Source organism: Mauremys reevesii, linkage group 13 (assembly GCF_016161935.1).
Source record: "Mauremys reevesii isolate NIE-2019 linkage group 13, ASM1616193v1, whole genome shotgun sequence".
NCBI classification, from domain to species: Eukaryota; Metazoa; Chordata; order Testudines; family Geoemydidae; genus Mauremys; species Mauremys reevesii.
The window spans coordinates 8,472,325-8,497,144 of record NC_052635.1 but is presented as its reverse complement, the minus strand read 5'-3'; the positions used below and the strand labels follow the sequence as shown (position 1 = coordinate 8,497,144).

Below are 24,820 nucleotides of genomic sequence, written 5' to 3'. Positions count from 1 at the left end.
CAGCATCGCTCTGCTACTTTTCTGCTGTATCATTTACCTCTGTCATTTTATGGGTGTGAGGGTCAGTGGCCATGAGGAGACTTGGGCTCTGTTCTTGCTCTGCCACTGACCTGGTCTGTGACGTTGGGCCAGTCATTTCCCCTCCCTGTGCCTCTGTTTCCCCTAAATCCATTTCTCTGCCTTGTCTTCTTGGACTGTGAGTTCTTTGGTGGATGAGCTGTGTCTTAATATATGTAAGTTCACTGCCCCCCATTTACAACATTTGTGTTTAGCAGGCAGCACTGTGGGAGAGCGCATATGGTGCTAGAGCAGAATATCTCAGTTCTAATCCCATTGACATCCTCTATGTCCTTGGGCAGGGATAAGAGAGACAGGCTTTGGCTGGGGACTTCAATTCACTGTTCTCTGTCTAAGGGGCTAGTATGTTTAATACCCATGATATTTCCTGCCAACTTTGCCGGTTATTCAGTTTTACCATTCAACAACTGTCCCTTTGAAACAGAAATAAACACAGTTGCAATAGAGTGACTGGGTTCAAATTGTACAATCATTGGACTATATCAGTGTTCCCACCCCCCTTGAAATCTACAAATCCAATCTGGAGTATTCAGACATTTTCAGTTTAAATTATTTCAAAGGAAAACTGGATTTTAAACTGACATATTCCAAGGAAGTCTCTGCTATTCTTGAAAAATAACCTATCTACTGGAAAAGTCAAAACATTTTTTTTGTTAAATTCAGTGACAATGTTTCGGTTTTAAGCAGTTTACCTGAAATTGTTTGGTTCTCAATGACCAAAAAGAAAAAAAGTTTTGGTTTTCACAATTTCTATGAAAAGTCAACTGTTGTCTCCTGGAGAAAAAAAAAGACTCTGAGGAGCTCTAAATATATTTAAATATAATGATATTTAATTGCACATAGCAAACTTACTGTGTTGTCTCTGTGGAATATTCTCTAATTTGTGATGCATTTGACACTCCACCACGAGGATTCTTCAATCATTGCCTGTTTGTGTACCTGTCAATAATGCCAAATAACTGATTTATCCAGCTGCTGTTTCTCTGCCCCTTCGCCATATTTCCTGTGATGCTGGGTCTTTCTGCAGTTCCCAGAAGACAGGGACACACTCCACAGATGGGAGCTCCCTGCTCCCCTCCTCAGACAGGCTTGGCTGAGCGGAGAAGCCTCTCCAAGCTGTAAAATAAATCACAGCTGTGGTTGCTGGGTGCTGAACTCCCATTGGAAGTCTCTCAGAGTTTCAAGTCAAACATGATCACAGCCAGTATGTGCTTGTTCTGCGGCTAAAGTACTGAACCCAGTATCCAGGGCTGTGAGACCAGCTCTGATCTAATCTCAGGTGCAAACCACCCTGACATCCTGCCCTAGTTGACCCTAACCCCTCAGCGGGGGGAAAGCACCTGCCCTTGATCTCAGGATTGCAGCATGCCTGGAAGGACCCTTGGCTAAAGAAAAGGCAGGGCTGATGCCCCACACGAGTCCCAAGGAGATTGAAGAATAGAATATATATTTGTAACACAGACATGCTCACAATAGCTCAGAGCCCAGTGGCGTCAGCACTCCAGCCAGCCTAGAATAGCCTGTTCCTTCATTAATGCCACATAATCAGCTCTGAGAGAGCAAAAATGTTTTTCTCCTGCATTTCATCAGCAACTCTTGGGATGCAGCCACCACAGGAACCCTCAGCTCAGGCTGCTCTGGCTGTTTGATGTTGGTCACATAGACGCAGCCAGAGGCAAACACTAAAAGCTCAGTGCAACGTCCTCAACCCATGTAAATTCATACAATTTCGAATAATTTGGGCTCTTAAAGCCAAGTGGAGATGTGGCCTTTTGATTTCAATGGAGCTTCTTTGATTTACATTCGCTGGGAATCTGGCTCTAAGACGTCCATGGAAGTATGTCCGTTTTCACCAGCTGGGGAATCTGGCTTCATTAACTCTGCTGGTGCTTCTGCAGATCTACACCAGCCCATAAACAGTTTCAAATCCATATTCTTTGCCTGTGAATCTGATCTGAGGAGACCAAAGTTCCAAACCTGTTTGCACTTTCTTTGGTCTTTGACGCAGGGGATTAATTGCAAGGATGGAGCTTTTAATGGTTACAGAGTTGTTAATTCCTACTGGGACAGAACTGTGGAGGAATTCAGTGTTGCAGAGATCTTCTCTATCTGATTTTCAGCTTATCTGAAAATCTGGCTCAGGATGTGGCCTGATAAAATACACTATGAAGGATGGACAAAGCACACCCAAACCCACGAATTCTAGCCAAGATGATCCCCCTCTTAGTCAGACAGCAGGCTGAAAACTTGCATGCGGAGGTAAGTAATAAAAAGCTAATAGTGCCTGATTTCCAAGGAAATATGACATGGACTCACAAAGCTTCCCATATGACAGCTCAGCTGTAAGGATTCCACTGTAACACCACGCAGACAGCCTGCTGCCTGCTTCCAAAACTGATTTGTGGCACCAGATCCCAGCTGCATTTCCATCTCTCTGTGATGAGGGGCTAATAGGATTACTCAGGTAATTCTCTGTTTTGTCATTTGCCACTGTGACCTTCTGTCTGTGCTGTGTGGGTCAGTGGCCATCAGGAGATTTAATTTCTATTCCTGGTTCTGCCAATGACCTGCTGTGTGATATTCGGCTGGTCACTTCTCCTGCCTAAGCCTCTGTTTCCCTCCATCCCTTTCTCTGCCCTGTCTACTTTGGGTTTAAAATCTCCGGGGCGTTGGCTGTGTCTTACTATGTGGGTGTGCTGTCTGTTTAGCAGGCATCAGTGTGGGAAAGAGGATATGGTGGTAGAGCAGGAGAGCTGGGGTCTAGTCCCGCTGCACTCCTCTATGTCCTTGGGTAGAGAGGTTTTGACTGGGGGCATCAGCTGTCTGTGCCTAAGTCTAATGGTGCCTGCATGTGTAACGCATATTCTGTGGGTATCAACTTTGCTCTTTACTTAGTGTTACCATCCTGCAAGTAACTGTTTGAAACAGCAATTAAACAGGATTCCAATAGAGTGAATGGCTTTGTAATTGTGGTGTGATTGGAGAATATAAACATTAGCATCCTGGCTTAATTATAGATTTCCAATCCAGGCTACATTTTCAATCTGTTTCCAGCCTGTTTCTTTTCAATCTAAGTTTCCAATCCATTTAAATTATTCCAAAGGAAAACGAGAATTTCAACTGAAAATGTTTTCCAGAGAAGTTTTTGCTATCCATAAAAACAACATATGAATTGGCAAAATCAAAGCTTTTTTTAAAAAAAAAAAGTGATTTTTTCCCCCCAGAATTCAGCACTTTTTAACAGCAATTGTTTGGTTCTCGATGCACAAAACCAAAAAATGTTTTGGTTTCCACAATTTCTATAAAAAATGATTTTTTCTGCTAAAAGAAAATGAGCTCTAGATGTTTTATTAATTAATTATAAAAGTCTTAGAGTTTCAATGTAATTCATAGTTCTATTATTATATTTCTTCCAGTATATTAAACCCCAAACATATTAACTGAAATAGCAAACTTACGGTGCTGGTCTTTGTGGAATGTTTCCCAGCCTGAGAAGCATTTGACAGTCCACTGCCAGGATTCTCAGTCATTGTCTGTCTCTATATCACTCAATAATGCCCCTGCCACTGTGTTATCCAGCAGCTGTTTCCCTGACCCATCACCATATTGCCTCAGATGCTGGGTCTCTGCGGTTCCCGACAGACAGGGAGCCACTCCACAGATGACCACTCTCTGCTCTCCTCCTGGGGCAGGTTTTCTTGAGAGGTGAAGGGCTAAATAGGATGGAGGATTGAAAGCCTCTCCCAACTCTAGAGCTGATCCTGGGTTGTGTGAGATTCAGATATGATCACAGCCCAGGATGTACCTTACCTGGGGTTAAATAGCTGAATCTGATCTCTAGGGCTGTAAGCCCAGCTCTGATCTCACCTCGGGAAGAAACCACCCTGATAACCGGACCTAACCAAACCTAACCCCCCCAGAGGAGGAAATGACCCACCCTGAATCTCATATGATGGCAGCATCTCTGGAAGGATTCTTGGCCAGGAACAAGGCGGGCCTGAATGACAAGTGGCATCCCAAGGAGACTGCAGAATAAAATATGTATTTGAAGCACAGACATGTGACCTACAATAGCTCAGAGCCCAGTGGCCCCAGAGCCCCATCTGGCCTGGAATAGCCTGTTCCTTCAATAACGCCACATAAACAGCTCTTGGAGAACAGAGATGTTTTTCTCCTGCATTTCATCAGCAACTCTTGGGATGCAGCCACCACAGGGAGTCACAGCTCAGGCTGCCCTGGCTGTTTAATGTTGGTCACTAGGAAGCAGCCGGAGGCAAACACTAAAAGCTCCTAGCTAAGGCCTACACTGTTATTAATTGATACAATTCCATTGAGTTCTGAGTAGTTAGGGCTGTTTACGCCAAGTGGAGATGTGACCCTTTGATTTCCACAGAGCTACTTTGATTTACCCTAGCTGGGGATGAGATGCAGTATTTAGTTTTCACCATCTGGGGAATTAGGCCTCATTAACTCCAGTGGAGCTACTGGGGATTTACACCAGCTGGGGAATTAGGCCTCATTAACTCCAGTGGAGCTACTGGGGATTTACACCAGCTGGGGAATTAGGTCTCATTAACTCCAGTTGAGCTACTGAGGATTTACACCAGCTGGCGGTCTGGCCCATTCTTCAGTTTCATAAATATATTCTTTGCTTGTGAATCTGAAGAGGAGACTAAAGTTCCTAACCAATCTGCATGTTCTTAACTCTTTGCCCCATGGGATTAATTTCAAGAATGGGACTTTTAATGATTAAGGAGCATTTCTTTCCCACTGGGGAGAGAACTTTGGAGGAATTCAGTGTTGCATTGATTTTCTGTATCTGATTTTCAATTTCTATTTGGATGAATGGACCCATTTACTTTCTTTCATTCTCAGGAATTTTATATTTTCTTCCTGCAGACATCAATAAAATAAAAGGCTCATTAGGCTGAAGGTGCAATTCTATACGACATCTTTAAAATGTTTCTTTCACACTGATTGTAGGTATGACAGAGAGACTGGACAATTAAGAAGGGTCAGAACTTCATCTGGTTTAAATCAATTGTCGGCCCGTTGGAGTTAAGGGATCAAATCTACACACCACCCCCACACAAACCTTGTGAAAAACTGCCATAATGCAGTTAGAGTCTATGAGACCAGATCTCCAGATGCTTTAATTTGGCATAGTGGTATGGAGCTATTCCAGTTGATGTGACCTCAGTATCTGTACCATGATGCCTGGTTTTATGTTTGTTCCAGTATATGAGATTCTCATTGCTTAGAACCTCTATCCCATTTTAATAAACATAGAATATTCTAAAATCTTGAGATTATAGTTCATAGAGAGAAATCTGTGAGATGTACTTCTTGCTGGTAAATTGGCTGCTAAATATATATATATATATACCTTGGTCTGGGGCCTATAGGTAAAATGACAGTGATGGTGAGGGATCAGAGACCTGGAAAATGCCCAGTTTGAGACATCCAGCCAGAGGAAGGACCTACTCCAGCAGGAGGAGGGCCACTTTAGAGGCATCCCCGGAGACAGTGTGGAGAAGTGATGCCGTGTTTGTAAAAAACTGGGTTCTATCTCCCCAAATTGTCCACCAATGGTGAGAGCAATCCTGGAGCAGCAGCCTTCCCCTCAACCTTATGTAGTTATCTTTGTGACTGGTTCAGGGTCTCTGCACATTCAGGCAGATGTACCTGCATCAGTCAAACCCAAAGCAGTTTCCCCTCCCAGAGCTATTATCAGAAGCTTTCTGTAGATTCTGGGATGTGGGGTTAACATAGAGGTCATTGGGTGGTACTTAATGACCTGTGATAAACAGAAGGTCTGATTGTCTAATCGTCTGGTTAGGAACCCTGATATGTAGAATGATGATGCACTGAGGGCGAATGAAAACATTAACAATTTTATTAGAACATTTAGTAAAGATACAAAGTCTCCAAATTACATTAAAAGACAGCAATAATATGATATTAAGATGATATTTTGCATCATCTCTTACATAGAATCACACCCTTTCTCGGGGTTCTGTTGGTCAGAGAGAAAAAGGATGTTAAAGGGTGTGAAAGGTGTGAAAGGATCAGTTTAGGAAACTCTTAGAGGACTTATTCCTTCACCCTTCCACTTCCCTGGTCCTTCTTGTGTGAACAGAGAACAACAATACCCAAAATCCGAATGTGCAAACAATGTGATGTCTATTGGGATGAACTTCCAGCAAGCTTAAATCCAAGTTCCTTTTTCCTTATTTTGCAATCCCAATTTACTTCCTGTTTGTGCTTAATTTATATTGTAATATTCTCAGCTACACCTTAACCAATCATTTTACTGAAATCTATCTAACCAATCCTAACATATTGTAACATAATTCTCTAACCAATTATATGCCACTACCCAAATTAGAAATGAGGGTTTCACAACCACAACTATTGAGAAGTATCAGAGCTGTGTTATTCTGGATTTGATGAAGTTGGTATTCACCCATGAAAGCTTATGCTCCAATATGTCTGTTAGTCTATAAGGTGCCACAGGACTCTTTGTAGCTCTTGAGAAGTGATTTCTTCCCAGATATGATGCTATCAAACTAATCATAAGGTTAGAAGGGACCTCAGGAGGTCATCTAGTCCAACCCCCCACTCAAAGCAGGACCAATCCCTAGACAGATTTTTACCCCAGTTCCCTCAGTAGTCCTCTCAAGGATTGAGCTCGCAACTGCGAGTTTAGCAGGACAATGTTCAAACCACTGAACTACCCCCTCCCCACCATCTTTAGCACTCTTTATCTGGTGGTGATTATCAGGAAAGGACTGTATTCCTAACAGCCTAACAATACCTTATTTCAATGTGACTAGTTTGGACTGTGAGGATGTGACTGTACCTTCCAAACATATGGCTGCCTCTGCTGCTTAGACAAAGGCCTTAGTCTAAGAACCGGGCCCCAGACTATCCTAGTGAGAGAAGGCCCATACACAGGCAGACTGTGATTTTGATTCATTGTTTTATAGCCCTGTAACTAGCTAAGTGATAAAAATACACCTAAGTTCTTAAAGTATATGCTTTTACAGACGGGCCTGAATATCTATATCCCAACAGGAACTAGCTTGGCACTGTCAAGACCTGCGCTGGTTCCCTTCATCCTCCAGGGACTTCTTCTGTAACTGTGGGCAAATCATTTAATCTCTTACTCCCTCAGTTCCCCTTCTGTATAACAGGGACAATGGCATTTGTCTACTACACAAGGGTGTTGTGAGGACTAAGGGTTGTGAAGCACTCGGATACTCTGTTATGGAGGCCATATACGTACATAACCTTGAATGACTGAAAATCTTGGCCAACAAGTCTATCTCATAGAGCAGATGTGAGCAAACTATAGCCTGCGGGCCACATCTGGCCTGGGGGACTGTCCTGCCTGGCCCTTGACTCCGAGCTGGGGAGGCTAGCCCCCAGCCCCTCTCCTACTGTCCCTTCTTCCCCACAGTCAGGGGACAAGGATCGGGGGGGTTGGATGGGGAGGTTCTGAGGGGGGCAGTCAGGGGGCGAGAAGTGTGATGGGGAGGGGACCAGGCTTCTTGAGTAGGCACAGGTTCCCCTACCCAGCCCTCCATACCGTTTCACAAACCCAATGTCACCCTTGGGCCAAAAAGTTTGCCCACCCCTGTCATAAGGGCTACAGTCAGGTTCCTTCATGTGGGTCTTCTCCTGAAATTAAAAAAAAAATAATTTCAGATTGGAGATTTAGAATCTCAAAGCTGCCTAAGGGATTAAACATGCCTAAATCCCATGAAAATTAATGAGATTTGAGCATCCAGATATCTAGGAAATCTTGGGAGTATTTAGAAAGGCAAAACACACAGCTGGCCTGCAACACAAATCTGTTAGAAGTTCAGTACAGGAACCTTCCCATTAACCTCTTAATGGCACTTTTCATCTCAGTGTTCCTCAGGGTGTAAATCATTGGGTTCAGCATTGCAGTGACCACTGTGTACAGCACAGACACTGCCTTGTCCACTGTGAATTTCTGGAAAGGCTGGTCATAGATGAAGACACAAGGCCCAAAATGCAAGCTCATCACTGTGATCTGAGCTGTGCAGGTGGACAGGACTTTGTGTTTCCCTTCCATGACATGTGTCCTTATCTTGACAAGGATGATGGTGTAGGATATGAAAAATACGATGAAGGCTCCTGTGGTGACCAGCCTATTGTTGGAGACCATCAGCAACTCCATCACATACGTGTCTGTGCAGGGCAGTTTGATGACTTGGGGGACATTGCAGTAGAAACTGTCTAGTGTGTTGGGTCCACAGAAGGGCAGTTGGATGATCAGTGCAAGCTGGACAATGGAATGGACAAAGCCACCCAGCCATGTCCCTGCCACCAGCCCCATGCACATACTTCTGTTCATGATAGACAGGTAGAGCAATGGCTTATAGATGGCCACATACCGATCAGCTGCTATCACTACTTAGAAGAAGACCACAGTGCCCCTGATGAAGTGGAAGAATGTGTGGGTCAGATACCCACTCACAACCTAAACAAAGTTTTTGCTTTGTGCATTATTTTGCTTAGCAATTCCTTTTCTGATTGAAAAAGCACACAAAAAATAGCAGTGTAGCTTCAGTGGAAAAGGTAGATTGTTTAATAGGTACCTAGGACCCCCTAATTGTGGTGGCTAACATGCTAGGTGATTGTATGAACCACTGGGCGGTAGCGTCCCAGGCCCATTGTCTTTCATAATGGCAATTCATAGTGATTCTTAGTATTTGTGGCAGAAAGCTAGTAAGAATGATTCTATAGCCTGGTAGTTAAGGTAGTCATGAGGATACTCAGAATCAAATCCTTGCTCCAGTCTATCTTTAATTATTTACACAAAATAGCAGAGCTTCAAGAGTGGAGATTGAGTAAACCCCAGACCCCAATATCCCATAACTCAGGGCATGCTCCTCTCTTATGTAAGACCTAAATTCAAATCCTTTCTCTGTATTAGGCAAAATGGGAAACCAAACCCTGTCGTCCCACTCCACAGGTAAGTCTGTGAACAACTAAGCTACAGCTTATAACAGAGGCACCACCTCCCCCGAAATGTTTTGAAATTTTTGATCCACTAACAACTTCTGAAAAATATGTTCACTTGCTTTTTTGTATTACTATTCTTCAATTACTGATAACAAATGTGAATCTTAACTCCAGCTTGGCAACATTTTTGTTTCTTGTTGTCGTTTTTTCCTTTAGGAATTCCCTTCTTTCCCCCACCACTGTGAAGTCAACTGCTCCTGCAAACTCAGGAAGGAGACATAATCCTGGGCACTTTAAGAAATTACACATTGCTGCGTTCCTTTCACGTTTCTCTCTGGTGTTGGTCATAGACAGGGAACTCTACTGAAAGTAAAATCATCAGATGATTCCTATACTCTAACCGTATGTAAATTCAACAGTGCTAGGAGGTCTGTGTGTTTAGAGACGCTAGCACTGAATCTACAAACATTTGTATAACTCATGGCACATGGAAGGGGTGAGGATGTTGTGAATACCCTCCATCCATCTCACTTATCAGAAATTATTGATGCATGTCTTCATCTGTGCATCGTGCATTTCCTAGGCAGAGTCAACAAAACCACTGTCCTGTAAAGAGTAAAGCACAGTGGAGTGCATGAACACTGATAAATAAGTCTCCTATTTATGGATGAGTGAGGACGTGTCTACACTACAAGCTATGCCACTGCAGTGTAAATGCTTACTACAGTCACAGAAGGGGATTTTCCATCATTGTAGTAAATCTACCCTCTTGTGACTCGGTACCGACATTGATAGAAGAATTCTTCCATCAACCACACTGTGGCTATAGTGGGGGTTAGGTCGAGCTAACTATATCGCACAGGGCATTACATTTTCACAGCTCTGAATGATGTAGCTAGGCTGACATCCGTTTTAGGTGTATACCAGGCCTAAGTCTCTCCCAGAATGCATGTTTCATTATTTCACAATGAAGCCAGAGGGGGAGAGTTAAGGTTGTGTGGCCGTTTTGAACTGAACATTTCCATTCTTTCAAATATTGGGTTTCTTTTTAAGTTCAAACTTACACTGAATTTCCCTGAAGCTCTATGTCCCGTTATCCACCATAGAATCATAGAATATCAGGGTTGGAAGGGAACTCAGGAGGTCATCTACTCCAATCCCCTGCTCAAAGCAGGACCAATTCCCAACTAAATCATCCCAGCCAGGGCTTTGTCAAGCCTGACCTTACAAACCTCTAAGGAAGAAGATTCCACCACCTCCCTGGGTAGCCCATTCCAGTGTTTCACCACTCTCTGAGTGAAAAGTTTTTCCTAATATCCAACCTAAACCTCTCCCACTGCAACTTGAAACCATTTCTCCTTGTTCTGTCAGTGGGTACCACTGAGAACAGTCTAGATCCATCCTCTTTGGAACCCCCTTTTACGTAGTTGAAAGCAGCTATCAAATTCCCCCTCATTCTTCTCTTCTGCAGACTAAACAATCCCAGTTCCCTCAGCCTCTCCTCATAAGTCATGTGCCCCAGCCCTCTGATCATTTTTGTTGCTCTCCGCTGGACTCTTTCCAATTTTTTCACATCCTTCTTGTAGTGTGGGGCCCAAAACTGGACACAGTACTCCAGATGAGGCCTCACCAATGTCGAATAGAGGGGAATGATCACATCCCTCAATCTGCTGGGAATACCCCTACTTATACAGCCCAAAATGCTGTTAGTCTTCTTGGCAACAAGGGCACACTGTTGACTCATATCCAGCTTCTCGTCCACTGTAACCCCTAGGCTTTTTTCTGCAGAACTGCTTCCTAGCCATTCGGTCCCTAGTCTGTAACAGTGAATAGGATTCTTCTGTTCTAAGTGCAGGACTCTGCACTTGTCCTTGTTGAACCTCATCAGTTTTCTTTTGGCCCAGTCTTCTAATTTGTCTAGGTGCTACTCTATCCTATCCCTCCCCTCCAGCATATTTACCACTCCACCAAGTTTAGTGTCATCAGCAAACTTGCTGAGGGTGCAATCCACACCATCCTCCAGATCATTAATGAAGATATTGAACAAAACCGGCCCCAGGACCGACTCTTGGGGCACTCCACTTGAAACCGGCTGCCAACTAGACATGGAACCATTGATCACAACCCGTTGAGCCCGACGATCTAGCCAGCTTTCTATCCACCTTATAGTCCAAACGTCCAGCCAATATTCTTTAACTTGCTGGCATGAATACTGTGGGAGACCGTATCAAAAGCTTTGTAAAGTCAAGGAATAACACATCTACTGCTTTCCCCTCATCCACAGATCCAGTTATCGCCTCATAGAAGGCAATTAGGTTAGTCAGGCATGACTTCCCCTTGGTGAATCCATGCTGACTGTTCCTGATCACTTTCCTCTCCTCTAAGTGCTTGATTCCTTGAGGACCTGCTCCATGATTTTTCCAGGGACTGAGGTGAGGCTACTGGCCTGTAGTTCCCTGGATCCTCCTTCTTCCCTTTTTAAAAGATGGGTACTACAGTAGCCTTTTTCCAGTCATCCGGGACCTCCCCCATTCGCCATGAGTTTTCAAAGATAATCGCCAATGGCTCTGCAATCACATCCGTCAACTCCTTTAGCACCCTCGGATGCAGCACATCGAGCCCCATGGACTTGTGCTCGTCCAGTTTTTCTAAATAGTGCCAAACCTCATCTTTCTCCACAGATGGCTGGGCACCTTCTCCCCTTACTGTGCTGCCCAGTGCAGCAGTCTGGGAGCTGACCTTGTTTGTGAAGACAGAGGCAAAAAAAGAATTGAGTACATAAGCTTTTTCCACATCCTCTCTCACTAGGTTGCCTCCCTCATTCAGGAAGAGGCCCACACTTTCCTTGACTTTCTTCTTGTTGCTACCATACCTGAAGAAACCCTTCTTGTTACTCTAAACATCTCTTGCTAGCTGCAACTCCAAGTGTGATTTGGCCTTCCTGATTTCACTCCTGCATGCCTGAGCAATAGTTTTATGCTCCTCCCTGGTCATTTGTCCAATCTTCCACTTCTTGTAAGCTTCTTTTTTGCATTTAAGATCAGCAAGGATTTCACTGTTAAGCCAAGCTGGTTGCCTGCCATATTTACTATTTTTCCAACACATCGGGATGTTTTTTTCCTGCAACCTCAATAAGGATTCTTTAAAATACAGCCAGCTCTCCTGGACTCCTTTCACCTTCATGTTATTTTCCAGGGGATCCTGCCCATCAGCTCCCTGAGGGAGTAAAAGTCTGCTTTTCTAAAGTCCATGGTCTGTATTCTGCTGCTCTCCTTTCTTCCTTGTGTAAGTATCCTGAACTCAACCATCTCATGGTCACTGTTTCCCAGGTTCCCATCTACTTTTGCTTCCCCTACTAACTCTTCGCTGTTTGTGAGCAGCAGGTCAAGAAGAACTCTGCCCCTAGTTGGTTCCTCCAGCACTTGCACCAGGAAATTGTCCCCTACACTTTCCAAAAACTTCCTGGATTGTCTGTGCACCACTGTATTTCTCTCTCAGCAGATATCAGGGTGATTAAAGTCTCCCATGAGAACCAGGGCCTGCGATCTAGTAACTTCTGCTAGTTGCCGGAAGAAAGCCTCGTCCACCTCATCCCCCTGGTCTGGTGGTCTATAGCAGACTCCCACCATGACATCACCCTTGTTGCTCACACTTCTAAACTTAATCCAGAGACTCTCAGGTTTTTCTGCAGTTTCATACCGGAGCTCTGAGCAGTCATACTGCTCTCTTAAAAACAATGCACCTTTTCTGCCCTGCCTGTCCTTCCTGAACAGTTTATATCCAACCATGACAGTACTCCAGTCATGTGAGTTATCCCACCAAGTCTCTGTTATTCCAGTCACACCATAGTTCCTTGACTGTTCCAGGACTTCCAGTTCTCGCTGCTTGTTTCTCATGCTTCTTGCATTTGTGTATAGGCACTTAAAATAACCAAGACTTCCATCTGTCAATAATTTTCTTCTTCCTTTCCTGAGGAATTAATGCTGGGACTTACAGAAGAGCCAGACTGCTAAAGTTCTTTAGGTGCCTAGTAGGGTTTTCAAAAGATCCTAGGTGTCTAATATACAATGAAATCGTTGTGTTTTACGGACCTAGAGTGGGATTCACAAAGGTATTTAGATGCATTTTCAAAAGTGCCTAATGGGTAAGTTTTTAAAAGTACTTAGGCATTTAAAAAGGCAGATAGGTGTCTAGCAGAATTTTCAGAAACACCTGAGCAGGTTAGGCACCTAATTCTGGTTGAAAGTAATGGAAGTTAGGCATGTATGACATTTAGGCACTTTTGAAAATCCCCCTATCTGCATCTGAGAGCCAGGGATTGATCCCAGACCCGACTCTGTGAAATCAGGCTAAGGTTTGGCACATAATGCCCAGTTTTTCAAAGCAGCCTAAGGGTGTCAGACATCCACTGCTTTGAAAATCCAGAGCTCAACCCAGCAGTGCTGAGAACAAGCAGTGTAGACCATGAACTTTCAATTAGAATTAGGCTCCTAAGGGTATATCTACACTGCAGTTTGGAGCAAGCTAGAAAATAAACATTATCAGGGTGGATGTTGCAGTGCAGGGTCTCAAGCCCACCTGACTCCCCTGGGTCTGAGCTCGGGTGGCTAATATTGGAGATGGGACCTGGGCTCTTAAATCATGAAGATAGCTTGGAACAATGTACCCTTAGGCTGAGGTATTTCGGGCTAAGATTTGCAAAGCTGTTTAGAGGAGTCAGGCACCCAATTCCCAGTACAAGCAGCTGAACATTAAACTCTACCAGGGAGCATAAATCTTAGTCAATAGGAGCCAGATTTGTAAAGGTATTTAGGTTCCAAATGATGCAGATCGGCGCTTAGTGGGGTTTCAAAAGCACCTCTGCACCCAAACACTGAAACCTATGGGAGTTAGGCACCTAGGCACTTCTGAAGTTTCCACTAGGCTCCTATGTGCATCTTTGGGTGTCTAAACCTGGCCCTAACTCCTAAAATGCACAGAACATCTCAGTAATTGAGGATCCAGTAGGCAATTAAAGTCCTGTTGTATTTGAACAATTGTCCCATGTCAAACAAATGCTGGCAAACAAACACAGCCAAGTGGAGGCAACTGGGCTCCACTTCTCCTGCTACAGAATACAGAGAGGGAAAGGATGTGACTCTCTATGCAGGCTGACTTTACATGAAGGATTCTTATTATCAGCTTCTATCCCCTGACTCCACTGGTCTTGGTGAGTTTATGGCCTGCAGCCATTGCACAGACCTGGGAAGCAAACTCCCATTCCCATCCCCCCCGTGGGAACCATCCCTGCCCCAAAGCAGCAGATATTTCATTGCTTCGGTTAAAGTCTTCTCCTTAGTGGGGAAAGTTTGCCCAATGGTTAGAGCACTAGGCTGGGACTTGGCAAACCAGCATTCAGTTCCTTGCTCCTCCGTTTGCATCCTGTGTTTGACTGGCCTGATACTGAGTCACTCTGCCCCACTTCCCTGTTGGACACTGTCGCTCCAAACAGCACCTGCCACTGTCCGGTTGAAGTTGTGCCTGGCCCACTGGCTACTGCAGAAGGGGACATTTCCATTAGACACTCCACGCCACTGCACGGAAATTAGCTTGGCCCAGAGCACTGGGCTGGACATCAGGAATGTTGCTAAGGGCCCAGGATGTGCTGGATCAGTCAGCATCAGCCCTATCCTCTCAGCAGATGAGGAAGGATGATCGAGTCCTTAGGATAGCAGCCTGCCACTGCAGAGATGCAGGTTTCATCCCTGTGCTGTCACACATGCCCTGTCCGACCTACACGAGTCACTTACCGCACATTTTTAAAGGTGTTTGGGCTTCTTAAGGCAGCTGAGCACTTCTGAAAATCTCACTGGGCACCTGTCTACATTTTACGGGTCTGACCACCTTTAGATGCCTGGCCCTTAGCCTCTCTGTGCTTCAGTTTCCTATCCCAATGGGGATAATGCTACTTCCTTACCTCACTGGACTGTATTAAGATAACTACTTGAAATATCTTGAGATACTCATGTACTGCAGCCATGGGGCTGCTAGTAATACTTTAAATACGTGATTACAAATACAAAGGCTGAGATTTTACTAGGTCTCTAGAGGACCAGAATACCTAATTCCCCATAAAATGAATGGGAGTGGGGGGTTCACCTCCTAGAGCTGGCTTTGAAAATCTGAGCCAAAGTGACTGGGAGTCACTCATTACTGTCCATTGCATTCCTGTGGCTATGCAAAGCAAATTGCTAATATTCCCAGCCTGGATCCCAGTGTCTGAGAATGTTTTCATCAATATTTTAAAATGTCTGATTAAAAATTGCAAAACATAAAGTTTGAAATTTCAAAAGTTTTAATGAAAGTGCTGTTATGTTTCTTGTCCAGCTCCAAAGCTAAGATATCATCTGCTAAAACCAGATCTGAATGACCAGGTATTTTTTTTAACTCTTCAGTCTAACAGATAACGGTATATGATTTCCCTCTATTTGTCATTGGTGAGGCCTCATCTGGAGAACTCTGCCCAGTTTTGGGCCCCACACTACATGAAGGATGTGGAAAAAGTCCAGCGGAGGGCAACAAAAATGCTTAGAGGGCTGGGGTACATGACTTATGAGGAGAGGCTGAGGGAACTGGGATTGTTTAGCCTGCAGAAGAGAAGAATTAGGTGGGATTTGATAGCTGCTTTCAATTACCTGAAAGGGGCTTCCAAAGAGGCTGGCCCTAGACTGTTCTCAGTGGTAGCGGATGACAGCACAAGGAGTAATGGTCTCAAGTTGCAGTGGGAGAAGTTTAGGTTGGATATTAGGAAAAACTTTTTCAGTAGGAGGGTGGTGAAGCACTGGAATGAGTTATCTAGGCAGTTGGTGGAATCTCCTTCCTTAGAGGTTTTTAAGGTCAGGCTTGACAAAGCCCTGTCTGGGATGATTTATTTGGGGGTTGGTCCTTCTTTGAGCAGGGGGTTGGTCTAGCTGACCTCCTGTGGTCCTTTCCAACCCTGATATTCTATGATCACTTTGACAGGGTTATACAAGTGAGCCATAGGTTTGCTTTCCACCATGACCAAGGGGTGGAAAAGGTTTCTGGGTAGCTGAGTTCTTGTTTAATTTATGTCAGACTGGTGGGATATTACTGTATTATTGATTATATACTAAACGTCCTACAGCCTTTATTATTATTATTATTATTACAAATTTTAAAAATAACTACAAGTGGTTTCATTCTTGCTAGGTTGGAAGAGGCTATTTTGATGAGGAAGGATTCCTGTTGTTTCCCAAAGAATATCTGACTTGCAATAATGAAGCCATTTCTGGATCCTGTGAAGTCGCTGGGGTTTAGCCTTTCACATCAAAGAGATCAGGATTTGGCCAATGGCTTAGAAACAAAAATACCCACTTTTTCTAATGTCACCTAGAGAAAGTCAGTGTGACAGAGATGTAAGGGTAAAATTAACCATGTTAATTATACTAGCGCCAAAGCAGAGAAGTTTCATTGACATCACCAATTTAATGCCAAAGAAGCTGTGGCCAAAGATTCTGAGCTAAACTCAGTATTGCTATACACATTGATGTATGTGACTTGTGACCGCTAGGCTTAATCAGATTTTTATCGATAAATGTTGATAAGTTAGTAAGAAGACCAAAACAAATTCACCGTGGCTAAAGAGCAAAGTAATATAAGTACGGTAGTTAGAGGCAAAAAGTCACCCTTTAAACACTGGAAGTTAAATCCTACTGTGGAAAATCATAAGCAGAATAAACCTCTGCAAGTGAAGTGTAAAAGTATAATTAGGTAGGCCAAGCCATAGAACAAGAAAACTTCACAGTTTGAACCCATGTCACAGAGACGGGGGCCTATTGAACAATAGGATTCTATTCTGTGCAAGGACGGGTCAACCGTGGCCAGAAGTAAGAAGGACTTGCTGAGAGGAAGGAGGACTCTGCCCAGGCGGAAACACTGATGGATTTCCAACTCCCAGAAGGGGTGAGACCAGAGCAAGGGAGGGGACATCTCAGGACACTGTTGTGGTCAAATAATGTCTAACACACAAGAGATTTAAAAGTAAAGTTACTGCATTTAAGACATCCTTTAGGTCAGCCTGTATTCCCTGTTTTGCTGCTACATTGTCCCTGAAAGGGTTAAACTAGATTCCCAAAGTCACAACAATCTAGGTGGAGCTTGGGGTGGGGGAGGATGTGTGTGTAAGCTGCTGGGGGGGTTGGAAGAACTCAGAAACTTTTTTGAGGTCCACGGCAGATGGATGGTGAAAAATCCACAACCCTGAACGATACAGCTATGCCAACCTAACCCCACTTGTGGACAGTGCTATGTTGATGGGAACCGCTTTTTCTGTCAACATAGCTACTGTTGCTTGGGAATGTGGATTAACTATGCCAATGGAAGAAGCTCTCCTGTCAGTGTAGAAGCGTCTTCATTTAAGCACTACAGGGGTGCAGCTGCATCGGTGCAACTATGCGATGCAGAGTTTTAAGTGTAGACTTGCACTTAGGCACCTGTTAGTGGATGTGGCTTAGCACACACCTGTCTGGTCAGCATCTCCCATTAAGTTAGATGCCTCCCTACAAAGCATACTGGCTTCGCTGGATCCCATTCTTCAGTGTCTGTCTATCCCTGTTCATTGTACAAGGAGCTTGAGCACTTAACTCAGGGTTTGCAAATCCCAGTGACTTTCTAGGTGCCCAAAGGTTAAGTGCTGAGATATTCAAGGTTGCAACACAAAATGGCCATCTTTCTAAAAGTATTTGGGTGCCTTGTGGGATTTTCAAAAGCTGCTAGGTGCACAACATCCATGAAAACTATGAGTTTTATGTACCTCAGTCCTTTTGAAAATCCTTTTTGTCATCTAAAAACCTTTGAAAATGTGGCATCCAAGTCCTTTTGTGGATCTATCCCTGAGTGTCTGAAATCCCCTAAAAGGCTTTGCACATATAAGCTTGGACAATTGGAGAGAGATCCAAAACGTTCCCAACATTGAGGGCTTTGGAAACTTCATCTAGGTGTTACCAATGGCTCCTTCCTTTCCTGACCTGCTCCTCACAAACAGAGAAGAATTAGTAGGGGAAGCAAGAGTGCATAGGAGCCTGGGAGGCAGTTATCATGAGATGGTCAAGTGCAGGATCTTGACACAAGGAAGAAAGGAAAGCAGCAGGGTATGGACCCTGACTTCAGACTTTGATTCCCTCAGGGAACTGATGGGCAGGATCCCCTGGGAGAATAACATGAGGGGGAATGGAGTCCAGGAGAGGTGGCTGTATTTTAAAGAATCCTTATTGAGGTTGCAGGAACAAACCATTCCGATGTGTAGAAAAAATAGTAAATATGGTAGGCAACCAGCTTGGTTTTACAGTGAAATCCTTGCTGATCTTCAACACAAAAAGAAGCTTATAAGAAGTGGAAGCTTGAACAAATGACCAGGAGGCCACATCACACTTGAAGTTGCAGCTAGCAAGGGATGTTAAGAGTAACAAGAAGGGTTTCTTCAGGTATAGTAGCAACAAGAAGATGGTCAGGAAAGTGTGGGCCCTTACTGAACGGGGAGGCAACCTAATGAGAAAGGATGTGGAAAAAGCTAATGTACTCAATGAATTTTTTTGCCTCGGTCTTCAAGAACAAGGTCAGCTCCCAGACAACTCCACTGGGCAGCACAATATGGAGAGGAGGTAACTAGCACTCTGTGAAGAAAGAAAAGGTTCAGGACCATTTAGAAAAGTTGGATGAGCACAAGTCCAAGGGGCCAAATGCACTGGATCCGTGGGTGCTAAAGGATTTGGTGGATGTGATTGTAAAGCCATTGGTCATTATCTTTAAAACTCATGACAATCGTGAGAGGTCTCGGATGACTGGAAAAAGGCTACTGTAGTGCCCATCTTTAAAAAAGGGAAGAAGGAGGATCCGGGGAACTACAGGCCAGTTAGCTTCTCCTCAATCCCTGGAAAAATCATGGAGCAGGTCCTCAAGGAATCAAGCACTTAGAGGAGAGGAAACTGATCAGGAACAGTCAGCATGGATTCACCAAGGGGAAGTCATGCCTGACTAACCTAATTGCCTTCTATGAAGAGATAAATGGTTCTGTGGATGAGTGAAAAGCAGTGGATGTGTTATTTCTTGAATTTAGCAAAGCTTTTGATATGCTCTTCCACAGTATTCTTGCCAGCAAGTTAAAGAAATCCGTGTCACAGCTCACAGTCTGCAGCAAGAGTCCATTGTATTGCTCCACACTCTGCAGCACACACATCCCCTTGTTTCTGTTCTAATTGCACAGGATTCTGCAGAGTCAATTACACAGGGCCAAGCCCATCCCTGGTGCCTCTACATGAAATCAGTGAATTTGTAACCAGGATACATTAGGCCAATTCTGTTGAGCTGTTCTCTACTCACTCACCTGCTAATGCTTGCTGGAGATAATCACATCTCTGTGGCCCTCATAGGCATTTCATAGGGAATTCCCCTCTTGGTCCAATAGTCTGATTGCTTTGGTTGCTATCAATACCTGAACTTCTAGGCTGCTGGTATGTCCTCTGCACAGCAGGCAGAACCTAAATGCAGTGGCAGGGGCAGGGACTTGATTGTTTCCCAATAAGTCATCTTTAGAGAACAGGACAATTCCTGGCCTTAGGGTCCCTGGACATTTGAAAGGAAACGAGGTCTCAGTTCACACCCCATTTCCATGTGAATGCTACAGACTGTGCAGCATACTATGATATGGGATACCTCAGGAGATAAGAGATGAAATTCCTACTTTTATCTCCAAGTCATCTGTTCAAATCCAGAGGCAGTGGCTCTGTGTCCTTCCCTCTTCTGATCTCTGTGAAAAGGGAATATTTGTGTCTTAACTCCTTGGACATATCAGGATAGAACCCACCAACAGCCCATCCATCCAAACTGGGACTAGTTGACCCTCTGTGAGCAAACTCAGCAGAGACAAAGAGACCATCTCAGAAGTGGAAGGGGGTAGTTCAATATCTCAGTCCCAGTCATTTCATATTCTCTCCATGGAGATTGTGATAGCCATCAAAATGGACAATTGTTGACAATCAAACATTGGGATGTGTTATGTAGAGATGAGTTCAAAACTGGTGCATACAATAAAAGAGTGAGTTGTGTGACAACTTCAAGTCATTTTAGGTCTCCATCAATGTTTGTATGTGACGTCAGACAATATTTGAAATAATTATTTAGAGCCACATTTCCAAATGTTACTTTTATTCTCCACCCCCATAAACCATATTGGCACATGCAAATGACATATTTAGGCTGGAATTTCTAAGGAGTCTAAGGTAGTGCACTAGAAAGAAATTTAGAAGAACTCGATTCAGTCCCAGGTCCTCAAAGGTTTTTAGCACCTAACTCCCATGGGCCTTGGCTCATTGATTTACCACTGGCATATGTAGTGACTTTGGGCAATAGCCAATACTTAATGGATCAAGGGAAGACTAGAAGTCACCTGATCCATTCACAATCTATACAATTTGTGTCCCTAATCCAGATATCAACTTCTACACTTTTCACTCACCCCAATAAGGTTATTCCTCATGTATTCACCATAACACTCTCGCACCTCAACTAAGCAATCCAGTCATGCTACCTCTTCAATCCACCACTTCAAGGAAAGTTTGCAAGAATGAGTAAGCCTCAGGGCACATCCTGAAGGTCAAGAGATTTGGGCTGTAGCATGAGAAGGCAACTCCAGTGTCAATGAACCACCACCTATTTTCGCAAGTGTCTCAGCAAATAATAATGACCTGGTGTTCAATTAGCATCACTATTGAAATATATAGTACAGCACTGCACAAAAGGAAACTTCAAAGGAGTTTGAGTTTTAAATTCATAATCATTGAGTGTTTGGATAAGAAGCTACTGTTGTGATGGTACCTCCCATAAGGCTCTATGGAAATATGCTTAGAATGTGTTTTATGCTACAAATGCTATGTAACATATCTGAAAGGTTATCATCTACTGACTGTATTAATCCTATTAGTATGCATGTATCATTTTTGTATTCAAGTTATGAATGTTATGAATGATGGCTATATACTGGATTGATTTCTAAATAACCTTAGTAGAGCATTTGTCAGTTCCTGGAGAAAGGAATGTTGAAATTAAGTACCTAATTGAGAATCACTTAAAGGACAATGGATCTTGGAATGCTCCAATCCACTTAAGAAGTCTACTTGAGGACCTTCAGGGTAGCATGTAAACAATAGATGCTACCTGTAAAAACTGTGAGTCATGCATGGACATGTGACTTGCCCAGGTGACTCCTAAACTCCATCTTGCAGCTGGACTTTGCATAGGGGTGAGGAGGGGGTATCCACCTACAAGATAAAGTCTATTGAAACCCCTGGGAAACCCCCTCCATACCCCCCCCCAAGGATACTTGGAAGTAACTGGAACAAAGGGCAGTGACTGCAAGAGGTGTAAGTGACTGCTGGACCCAGGCTAAAAGATTATTCTGTAAAAGGGAGCATTCCGGAACTGGTGAGGATCTTATCTGTATTCAGTTTGATTTGCGCATTTTATTTTATTTTCCTTCGTGACTTACTTTGTTCTGTCTGTTACTACTTCGAACCACTTAAATCCTACTTTCTGTATTTAATAAATTCAGAATATGTATTAATACCTGGGGGAGCAAACAACTGTGCCTCTCTCTCTATCAGTGTTATAGAGGGCAAACAATTTAGGAGTTTACCCTGTATAAGCTTTATATAGGGTATAACGGATTTATTTGGGTTTAGACCCCATTGGGAGTTGGGTGTCTGAGTGTGAAAGACAGGAACACTTCTGTTAGCTGCTTTCAGGTAAACCTGCAGTTTTGGGGCAAGTAATTCAGACCCTGGGTCTTTGTTGGAGCAGACGGGAGTGTCTGGGGCCCTGAGCTGGCAGGGAAGGCAGGGGTAGAAGTAGTCTTGGCACATCGGGTGGCAGCTTCCAAGAGGGTTTCTGTGATTCAACCCATCACAACTATGATTTAGACCAACTGAGTAGCTTTGTTTTTAAGAAAACTCATTTTATCCAATAAGACAAAGAAACACAGCATGTTATAATGTATTAATTAAAAAGGCTCAAAGCTCACAGGTAGTGCATGTAATGAATTTCTTGTAAAAGAGTAATGGAGTAAGAAACATTAAGAGCAATAACAACAAATAATAAAGAGTCACAGGAAAATCATGAGTTGAACATCTACAGTCATAGACAGAAAAAGAGGCATGATAAATTGGCATTGATTTTTCACGATCTATCTATCTATCTATCTATCTATCTATCTATCTATCTATCTATCTATCTATCTACATGATCTTATTTTATCTATTGTATATGTAGTACACACAACCATGCACAAATATGGTTTATAAATATTAATTAATAATAATAACAGCAACCAGCTTTGGAGATCTAGACACATTTGGATACTTGTGTGGATGAGAGACGAATGGCTCCATACAAAGCTACACGTTGAAGTGAATGGCTATATCCCAATTGTTATGATTAAAAGGTTAGCTCAACCTCTTCTCCCCGCTCTGGTCTCTTACTTCAAACTCTCTGGTCTAAGCTTTGTGCCTATCCCTGTCTTAGGGTGAAATCTTTTGATTCTCCATCTCTCAAACTCGGTCCCAAGGGTGATTTCTCCAACTGTGTTTGGTACCTGCAGTTCTTCCCACAGGGGTTGTGACCAGCAGTAAGTTGAGTGACTAGACGTCTTCACCAGGCAAAGTGTGAATTATTTACCACAATAGGAAGAAACCACAACATAAGAGAAAATATGAGCACTTCCAGATGGATCACTGCAGTAGTTTGGTGGAATCAAAATTTGGACTTTTTATTCAGACTTAGTTTGTCTTTTGAAAACATTTAAAAACCTTTCTCTTCCAAATATCTTTCCACCATAGGAAGAAAAATACAGTATTTATTTATTTTAATAAATTTAAATAAATAACAATAATACATACAGATATAAAAGGCTCTAGGTGCCCTAACACATCATACATGACACAATAAAATCATATCGGCATTAAAATAATCATTTGAACAGACACCGGCAGAAACTTTTTTTCAATTGTTAATCAATGAGGAAAGCAAAACATCAAGTCTCTCAGAAAACCCCATCAAGGTGATTCTGACATTGACACCTTGAATAGATGACAAAATAAATGGATACCACCATTTAGTCAGACATACTCCACAATCCCAAGCTCCTCTCCCCCCAGAAAAGCCACCTGAAACAAAGAAACAAGTCAATGAATTAATCAACAAAATAAAAAAAAATGAAAAAGAAACAAGCAAACACACAAGCTAAACCTCTCATGCCCCAGACTACAGGTGATAGCATCCCTATTAATCCCTATGATACATAGATAGGTGCATATGTAGATAGATTCTGATGTTATGCACAACGGGGAAATCTTCTACTAACTCATTTGACTTCAGTGAAGCTAGTCCAGATTTCATCAACAGATTGCACCCTATGTTCTAAAAGAGACAATTTTGTCATCTGTTGATTATATCTAAAAAGAAACAGAATGAAATCACAGTTAAGATGCAGGGATGGACATTTTAACTCTTGGTGAATAACCTCCACACAATCAGTTTCTTGAATGCAGCTTTGATCTCCTTGTTCCTCATGCTGTAGATGATCGGATTCATCACTGGAGGCACCAGGGAATAGAGAACACCCACCACCAGGTCCAGACCTGATGCTGAGCTGGAGGTGGGTTTCAGATAGGCAAAGATGCCAGTGAAAATCAACAAAGAGACCACAGTGAGGTGAGGCACGCAGGTGGAGAAGGCTTTATGCCGGCCCTGCTCAGAGGGGATTCTCAGCACAGTTCTGAAGATCTGAACATAAGACACAATTATAAAAACAAAGCAGTTTAACCCTAAAAACACACTGAAGGCAAGAGCCCTAACTTCACTGAGGTACGAATCAGAGCAGATGAGCTTGAGTAGTTGGGGGATTTCACAGAAGAACTGGTTGATGACATCGGACTGGCAGAAGGGTAACCTGAAGGTGTTGCCAGTGTGCAGGGCAGAGAAGACAATACCAGTAATCCAGGCACTGGCTGCCATTTGGACACAAGCTCTCCTGTTCATCACTCTCTCATAGTGCAGTGGTTGGCAGATGGCAACATATCGGTCGTATGCCATGATGGTGAGTAAGGCAAGATCAGTTGCAGCAAAGACGATAAAGAGAAAGACTTGGGTGACACATCCAGGATAAGAAATCACCCTGGTGTTCATGAGAGAATTGACCATGGATTTGGGCATGGAGACGGAGATGGAGCCGAGGTCTAGGATGGACAGATTCACCAGGAAGTAATACATGGGGGTTTGAAGATGGTGGTCGAGGGCTATGGCTGTGATGATGAGAAGATTCCCGATCAGGGCTGCCAGGTAAATCACCAGGAACACCACAAAGTGCAAAATCTGCAGCTCCCGAATGTCAGAGAATCCCAGGAGAAGGAACTCGGTCAGGGTGGTTTGGTTGGACATTTTCTTTCTCAGTTCATTGTGTGATGGCTGTGGAGGGAATGTCAAAGACAGTGGGGGAATTACAGTGACAGAGGGAGTGGCCCTGATTTCCCTCAACAATATGATGTGAGTGTTAACAATGCACAGCACTCGTTACTGCTATTAACTAAGAGGGGTGAGTTATAACATGAATGTAAATTTGCGCAGCTTTCTTAAAGTCAATGGAGCTTCGTCAGTTTGAATCATCTGAAGATCTGGCTCATGATGTTGCTTAACAAAA

At 43.4% G+C, this 24,820-nt stretch overlaps 1 protein-coding gene across 1 annotated transcript; it reads right to left on the bottom strand.

Moving 5' to 3' along the window:
• Positions 1-23,625: 23,625 nt before the first annotated feature.
• Positions 23,626-24,561, bottom strand: LOC120381053 (olfactory receptor 14I1-like). The gene has a single exon (XM_039499086.1). The coding sequence runs from the start codon at positions 24,559-24,561 to the stop codon at positions 23,626-23,628; it is 936 nt and encodes a 311-aa protein (XP_039355020.1).
• Positions 24,562-24,820: the final 259 nt, after the last annotated feature.

Excerpts from the sequence above, each read along its gene's own strand:
- LOC120381053 (XM_039499086.1), bottom strand. The coding sequence starts at position 24,561 with ATGTCCAACCAAACCACCCTGACCGAGTTCCTTCTCCTGGGATTCTCT.